The sequence below is a fragment of the Papilio xuthus genome, unplaced genomic scaffold (genome assembly GCF_000836235.2).
Source record: "Papilio xuthus unplaced genomic scaffold, Pxut_1.1 DF825946.1, whole genome shotgun sequence".
Taxonomy (NCBI): Eukaryota; Metazoa; Arthropoda; class Insecta; order Lepidoptera; family Papilionidae; genus Papilio; species Papilio xuthus.
Genome location: NW_013532703.1, coordinates 671,173 through 678,599, shown reverse-complemented (window position 1 = coordinate 678,599; position 7,427 = coordinate 671,173). Strand labels below are relative to the sequence as shown.

Genomic DNA, 7,427 nt, shown 5'->3' with positions numbered 1-7,427 from the left:
GTACTGAAGAAAGTGATAGCTATACGTGTAGTGTAGCGGGAACTTTTTTCTCCTTTCGCGCGTCAACTTTCTAAAACATGATGATTTTTGTCATATATTACACATCTTGAAAGGATTATTTTCTTTGTATTCACATAACATAATTTAAAATACACATATCACTCTAGGCACTATAATACAAAATAAAAAAATCGTAATTTTGTAAATTACATTTTATAGCTCTAATTGCTTTTATATTTGTATTTACTATTAAATGCAAAGATATCAGTGTCTTAAAAACATTATATTTCATTAAAAGTATTAAAATATTTGCGTTACAGCTTGCAATTTGTAATTTACTAATTCACGTTTGGTTAACATGGCTCGTTGGTCTAGGGGTATGATTCTCGCTTCGGGTGCGAGAGGTCCCGGGTTCAAATCCCGGACGAGCCCGGCTATAATGCTTTTTTTTGTGTTTAGTAAAAAAATTCACTAGTAAAGAAGAAATATTTGAATTATATTTTTGCAGATACGAAAAACAATTTTCTAAGACTTAAAAAAATAAGATAATATTTTATAACCAATTTAAACATACTTAATTACTCACAAACACAGCGGTAGATCTCACTGAATTAAAACAAGTAAATTCCTTGTTTTAGTAATTTGAGTGGTGCCGAGGATCAGAAATAGAAAGTCAAAATATTTTATTAGTATAAGTTTGAAAAATTTTCGCTTCAACAAATATTTATTACTGCCCTCTACGATATATTTTAGAATTGCAAGTTTGAATTACTATTGTTTTGCAGAAATTCTTTGGTAGAAACATAGATGTCAGGCTTGTTTACAAGTAAAAAGCAAATACAACCCTACCGGTTTAAATAAATTACATCTCTTCGCAATATTGTAGAAGGGACGATGTTGGTAATTTTTGGTTGGCTTATACACGACAGGTGTTCGGCTTACAACCCCTCCTCTTGCCTCAGAAAACATAACTGACAAAACTAAATAATTTACGAAAGAAACTTTTGTAATAAAATTTATTTCATATAGTGTACAAAATGTAATAAGAATTTAACTAAGATCTCTATAATTTACGTGGTTTTGTGTGCAGTTTAACAGATTAAGTGTTTATCATAGAAACATTAAAATAAATTTTAACATAATGTCAGGTGCAAGTACAAGCACAACTACCCAAAGTCCTCCGGCTATTGCCTCAATCAACGATGTTAGTGCTCTATTTCAAACCGCAAAGAAGTATGAAGAACTAAATGTTATAGGAACAGGTATATTTATTATTTTATAACCTACTAATGCCATGTGCCGGCGAAGTTCATCTCGCGCATTTTTTGTTTGTAATCATTGTCATTTCAATAAAAATAAAAAAATACTTAAATTGGATTGTTAACTAACGTACACTTTAAATATATGATTGTTGTTTATTTAGCACCAGAAATACAATATTGCTTTTAAAGTTTATTATAAAAACTTGGTCCAAAAAGCTTTCTTACCCGTTCTAAGTTCAAGAGATAACATTGTATGTAATCTTGTTTTTTCAGGTGCTTATGGCACAGTGTATAAAGCCAGAGATTTGCACAATGGAGGTCAGATTGTGGCCATGAAGAAGGTTAAAGTAGCGTTAACCGAAGATGGCATACCTCTTTCTACATTAAGAGAAATTGCCCTTTTGAGACAACTAGAAGCTTATAGACATCCAAACATAGTTCGGTGAGGGTTTATTTTTTATATTGGTCATTACCTGTTTTCCTTTTTTCCCAACTTATTATTATAGTGATATAAACTCAATAAATAATTTATTTTTGTATGTCTGACCTTTAGAGTGACATAATGTAAGTATAGTTTTATGTATATTTATGCAATGTATTATGTGTGTAGTCTATTGCAGTTAAATGAATTTGTTAATTTAATGAATTCTACAATGCAAACCATATAAAAACATAAAGTTATCACTCTTACTCTCATTGAAAGAATAGAGATAGCAATTTGTTTAATATGCATGTTTTTCACCACCTGAATAACAGGTTTAATTATTACTTTTTTGTTTTCAGGTTGCTAGATGTATGTCATGGTGGTCAGTCAGTTGACCGTGATCATCAGTTGGTGCTGTTCCTTGTATTTGAGCATGTGGAACAAGACCTGGAGTCTTACTTGAAAAAAGCACCGGGACCACTTTCCGAGAATAGAATAAGGGTAAGGTTAATTTAGTATTACAATCCATATGATGAAGAGTTATATCTTTCATTAGATCTCGTAAGAGACATAACTATTTTGTTTGAGGGGTGAATTTTTTTTTACTAGCAGTCCCCTGCTATTTCATCTGTGCAGAATTAAAAAAAACTTAATCAGTAGTCTATGTGTTCAGAGTATGTTCTACATCTATGGTAAACAGTGACCCATGCAGCCACTCTAGAGATACCTTGCAACAAACATCCATCCAAACATTCGCATTTATAATACTAGCATGATATGACTGGACCGTGGTCTGCTAGGGGGCCGGGCTAGTAGTTTTTTGAGATCTAGGCACCCCTATAGGAATAGACTCAAGGCCCTCGGGGGGATTGTAATGATTGTATGAACAAGTAATTGTCAATATTAATATGCTTTGTACAACTGCAAATTACCATTAAAAATTTGCATGAAAACATTTATGAAGCTGTAGACCAGTCTTTCCCAATGTGGGCGATAACGCCCCCTTGTGGGCGCTGCAGGTCTCAAGTTGCGGGTTATAGTAAAAGTTTCCTTTACAATTCTCCGTTATTATACATATATAGGTCACAATAATTAATTAATTTAATTTGAAGTTATAGTGGTTTTTAAATATGTGAAAATATGGGGGCGCTAAAAAAATATTTATTCTCCAAGTGGGCGGTAGACAAAATAAGTTTGGGAACCACTGCTGTAGACCAAGCTGAATTTTTTCTTTGTTATTTTTCAGAGTATGTCCTACGACATTTTATGTGGTGTGGACTTCCTACATTCGCACCGCATCGTGCACCGCGACTTGAAGCCACACAACTTGCTGGTGACAGCCGCTGGTCGGGTCAAACTGGCTGACTTTGGTCTTGCCAAGACTTATGACACCGAGATGAAACTCACCAGTGTTGTGAGTATAGTATCTGTTCTATATTTATACTTTGCCATATCATAAACATGACCCTAAGATATCTAATTTAGAGATCCTCAATTTTTTCACCCTTCTTTTGAACCCTTAATATTGTACATTCACTGGGCCTATGGAGAACTGTATATATTGGTCAAGATATCCTGCTCTTCATGCTTGAATAATTGTCCTTTCTTCACTAATTGTCAACATAAATTCAAACAATATTAAACATCCAGGTGGTGACACTCTGGTACCGTCCACCAGAGGTTCTGCTCGGAGTCTCATATAATACAGCGGTGGACGTGTGGTCTTGCGGGTGCGTGTTGGCACAGCTGCATACCAGGTCTCCCCTTCTGCCAGGCTCCTCTGACTCCGACCAGCTCCATTGTATATTCAGGTAATTGTTATGTAGACATTCTTGAAATATGGGTGCTTTTAAAGTGAGAATGACTCATGAAGTGTGTAAGCTCGTTAAGTGAAAAGTTAGGAACAAGTTAGATAGATGGGAAATGCATTCTCTATGTAGTACTTAATGTTTTAAATATATATTACGGTAGAGGAATAAAATATAGACATTTGTGAAGTAGACTTACTCGTCTTAATGTTAATTAAATATTTGTAACATTTCAGACTGATAGGCAGACCGCCGCGTCAGGAGTGGCCTGACAATGTGTCAGTGGTGGCTGACAGCTTCCCCCCGTACCCCGCGCGAGACCTCGCGGATATACTGCCTCGTGCACATCCCAATGCTGTAAATATGATAAAGGTATGACTATTCATTCATCATTACCTCACTATATGTCCATACTGAGGGCTCGGAGCCTATCCTAAGTTAGGTGACTAGGATATAGTCAGCGCTGGCCCAGTGCGGGTTGATTTCACATATATCTTTGAATTTTTTCTCAGATATGTGCAGCATCACATCTTTTCCTTCACCGTAAGAACTTCGAATAAACATATGTAAATCGAGAATCGAACCCAGGACCTGCAGATTACAAGTCAAATGCCTAATCACAGAGCCACCGAACATATCAATGTATACATACTATTTCAAATAATATCTGACATGTGGATTGTATGTAAACTCGCATTTATCTGTAAAATATATAACGGCTATTATACACTATCAAATTTAATTTTTACACATTTAGTTGTTGTGTATGTATATTTCCTTGTGATTAGCCTAAATATAATTTATCATAGATGTTAAATAATAAAGTAAACTTTAGTTTTTGTTTTTCTTTTCAGGGTATGCTTGTATTCGACCCAGCGAAGCGTCTAACAGCACTTGACTGTCTGGAACATCCATACTTCACAGAGGAACCTCTCACGTAGACCCCCTAAGGAGGTCATTACCACTTTCAGGAGGTTAACGTAGGACTAATCGAAATTCATTGCTAATTATTTTTTTAATAATAATTGTAGAAATTATGTTTTTTTTTTTCAAAATGGCAGCGAGGTTTTATTTTGGATCTGTAAATAAATGATTTAATTCTTTTAAAAATTACAATTAGACATTTTTAATTATTAATTTTGTTGCCGAATTTTACGATATTTGTTTACTTTTTAATCAAAAATATAAAAAAAATAAAGATCTCAAAAAATTATATCTTTAATACAATATTGTATAATTATGAGAACAATAAAGTAAAATTAATACATAATATAGTATATAAGTTAAATTAAGTATAAATAGATATAAGAATAAATCAAGCCCACCAGTAAAAATATAAATAAAAAAATTAAGTTTTTTAAACTAAATTTTCTTAAAGACAAACTCAAAGAAAATTTAGCGTTTATGTTTTAAGTGTAAACTATTGTCTTAGTACATTTAACTAAGTACAATATTTTGGATTATTGTCCATACTAAAGTTAATTAAGACATTTTATACTCATAATCAATTATTAACAGAACCTTACTGTTTTCATTAACTGTCTAAAAACATTGTTAGTACGTTATTCCAGTACAAACCATAGACAAACTGCTAAAACAGAAATCTTACTAATATAAATGCGAATGTATGGATGTTTGTAATAAGGTACCTCCAGAACGGTACACAGATGTAGAACATAGCCTGGCTGAACGTTTAGGCTACTTCTTTCGTTTTTTTTTAAATTCCGGACGGAGACGCGGACAAAAACTTGTTTGTAATAATTGTAATTACGTAACAGCTTTAATATATTTCTGATAAAACACTTTCGCAGTATGTCTTAATAATTTTCTCAAAATAACTGGAAAAAATAAAATGGCCGCCATGTTGATTGACGCCATGATGGATTTGACATTTCAATATTTACTTAATTTTGGCTCTGAATTGATACGATGTACATTTTTATGGTTACTTTAGTTTTTTTTTTAGTCGTCAGTTTGTTGGTATTTTGAGAAAATAATGTTGATAAAATTTCAATTTGTGTTGTATAGTAGGATATTTGAATGTGCATATGATATGCGTATTGTGTTGTTCCTTTTGTATGAATGCCAAATAAAATTATTTTTGTATTGATATTGTTGATTTCTTTTAATTATACCTTTTTGTTGCCAATAAAGTATATCGTAATTAAATAGTGGCTTGTACAGTTCCTTTATAAATAAATAAATAGACCAGTCTGAGAGTTGTGTAATGTTACTCGATGTCACTATTCCACATCACGAGAATCTCGTGAAAGCTGAAAAGGAAAAATTGTTAAAACATCTAGATTTGGTTCACGAGGTTACCGCCATGTGGTTTATGAAATCGACTACCATTATTCTGATCGTCTTATCGGTGAATGGATTGATAACGAAGAGTTTCGACCAACATCTCAAGAAGCTCTCGCTAAACAGTTGGATTAAGGGCCCGATACAAAAGGCTGTTATTCTAGAAACCGCGCGCATCGTGAGAAGGTTCCTCTTCTTCTCTCGGCAGCCCTGACCACTGGTTGTTTGAGTCATGGGATTCCGCAGCCGGTGGTGCTCTATTTTTAATATATAATATATTTTGTATAATTTTTCTATTTTGTATATGAAATGTAACATATTCAGAAAAAGATAAAAAATGAATACGTCAATAAAGTAAATAAATTGTAACCTTCAATACATACTATTACATACACTGTATGTGTAATTATCAGAAAATAAAAGAAACAATGTTATTATAGTATGTATCGTAATTAGAATTTCTTTTAATCATCTAGGCAAAGTACAAATTAGCTTTAACAGCTTTTAAACGAGTTAACCCCTTGGTGAAGATTTAATATTAACCATATGTTTTAAACGGAGATTTTGGTCTCAGAAAACCGCGGTTACTGAATGACTGTGCAGAACAATGTGAAAATATCACGTGATAGCGGCTGTGATCTTGAACGATTTTATCACACAAGTGAATAATTAACGATATCTCGTCACGTTTTTATAATAAAATAATGAAAGTTGGCACAAACTCGATTACCGAGTGACATGAATTTGCAGGTTAGAATCTAACTAATATCATAAATGCTAATGTTTGTATGGATGTTTCTTAGAAGATATCTCTGCAACAGTTGCATGAATCCAAAATTAAAATAGATGTAGAACATAGTCTTATAGACTACTAATTAAGTTTTGTTTTATTTCGGGAGGACGAAGTGACGGCGTTAAGGGCGACATCTAGTTTTCTCATAATGAACATTTTTTTTAATTTGCCAATTAAATAGTTAAAAGTTATAGCAGTCATTTTAGCTATGATTGTTTAATTGTTTACTCATCCTGTTAATATTGCATGATCGTGCGTTTTTTTTTAACTAAAACAAAGCAAGTAACGATGTTAACACGGAAGCAACAGCTCACGAATTAAAGCAAATGCGTTCGATGTTTCCGACAATATTCCTTGTGTATATTCTACTTAGCTACTTACTTTAAAAAATAAGTTTAATTATCTAGTATTTTATAATAGTTATAATTGTTTATTGTGCCAAAAAAATTCTACTTTCAAGCAATTATATTTAACAATGTCTCAACTGGCTTAGGACCATAAGGATATAAGTGGTAACTTTTTCTGTCCGTTAGATTGTGTATACCTTTATCTTTGGGCCAAATATTGCCTAAACAGATGTAGAACTTTACCAAAAACGAAAATATAAATTATTTACATCTATCATATACCTCTTTGCATCAATAACCATTGAGTCTTATTACTGTACTGCGTTCATAAACAAGGCCGTCTCAATAAAATTGCTTCAAACATTAGTCAGAGATCTCAACAATTTAATTGAAACATCGCTTTTAAACAAGAATAACACAAGCTTGCAATAACAGCGTAGCATAAATCGGCTTATTATACAGAAAAAAGCGTTAGTTAATAATATGCCT

At 32.7% G+C, this 7,427-nt stretch overlaps 1 protein-coding gene and 1 non-coding gene across 2 annotated transcripts; both read left to right on the top strand.

Annotated features, from left to right (window-relative positions):
• Nucleotides 1-360: 360 nt before the first annotated feature.
• TRNAP-CGG (transfer RNA proline (anticodon CGG)) lies at nucleotides 361-432 on the top strand. The gene has a single exon. It is a non-coding gene; the product is annotated as a tRNA-Pro (tRNA).
• Nucleotides 433-939: 507 nt separating this feature from the next.
• On the top strand, nucleotides 940-4,555 carry Cdk4 (Cyclin-dependent kinase 4). The gene is made up of 7 exons (XM_013321578.1): nucleotides 940-1,262; nucleotides 1,536-1,704; nucleotides 2,046-2,187; nucleotides 2,933-3,100; nucleotides 3,337-3,497; nucleotides 3,731-3,866; nucleotides 4,349-4,555. Exons 1-7 carry the CDS (start codon nucleotides 1,142-1,144, stop codon nucleotides 4,433-4,435), a joined length of 984 nt encoding a protein of 327 aa, XP_013177032.1. The 5' UTR covers nucleotides 940-1,141; the 3' UTR covers nucleotides 4,436-4,555.
• The last annotated feature ends 2,872 nt before the right edge of the window (nucleotides 4,556-7,427 follow it).

What these genes read in the sequence shown, in the direction of transcription:
- Cdk4 (XM_013321578.1), top strand. Translation starts at nt 1,142, where the DNA reads ATGTCAGGTGCAAGTACAAGCACAACTACCCAAAGTCCTCCGGCTATT. An exon ending in AGACATCCAAACATAGTTCG is followed by an intron (nt 1,705 to 2,045) that starts GTGAGGGTTTAT and finishes TTTTGTTTTCAG; the next exon opens with GTTGCTAGATGTATGTCATG. An exon ending in ATGCTGTAAATATGATAAAG is followed by an intron (nt 3,867 to 4,348) that starts GTATGACTATTC and finishes TTTTCTTTTCAG; the next exon opens with GGTATGCTTGTATTCGACCC.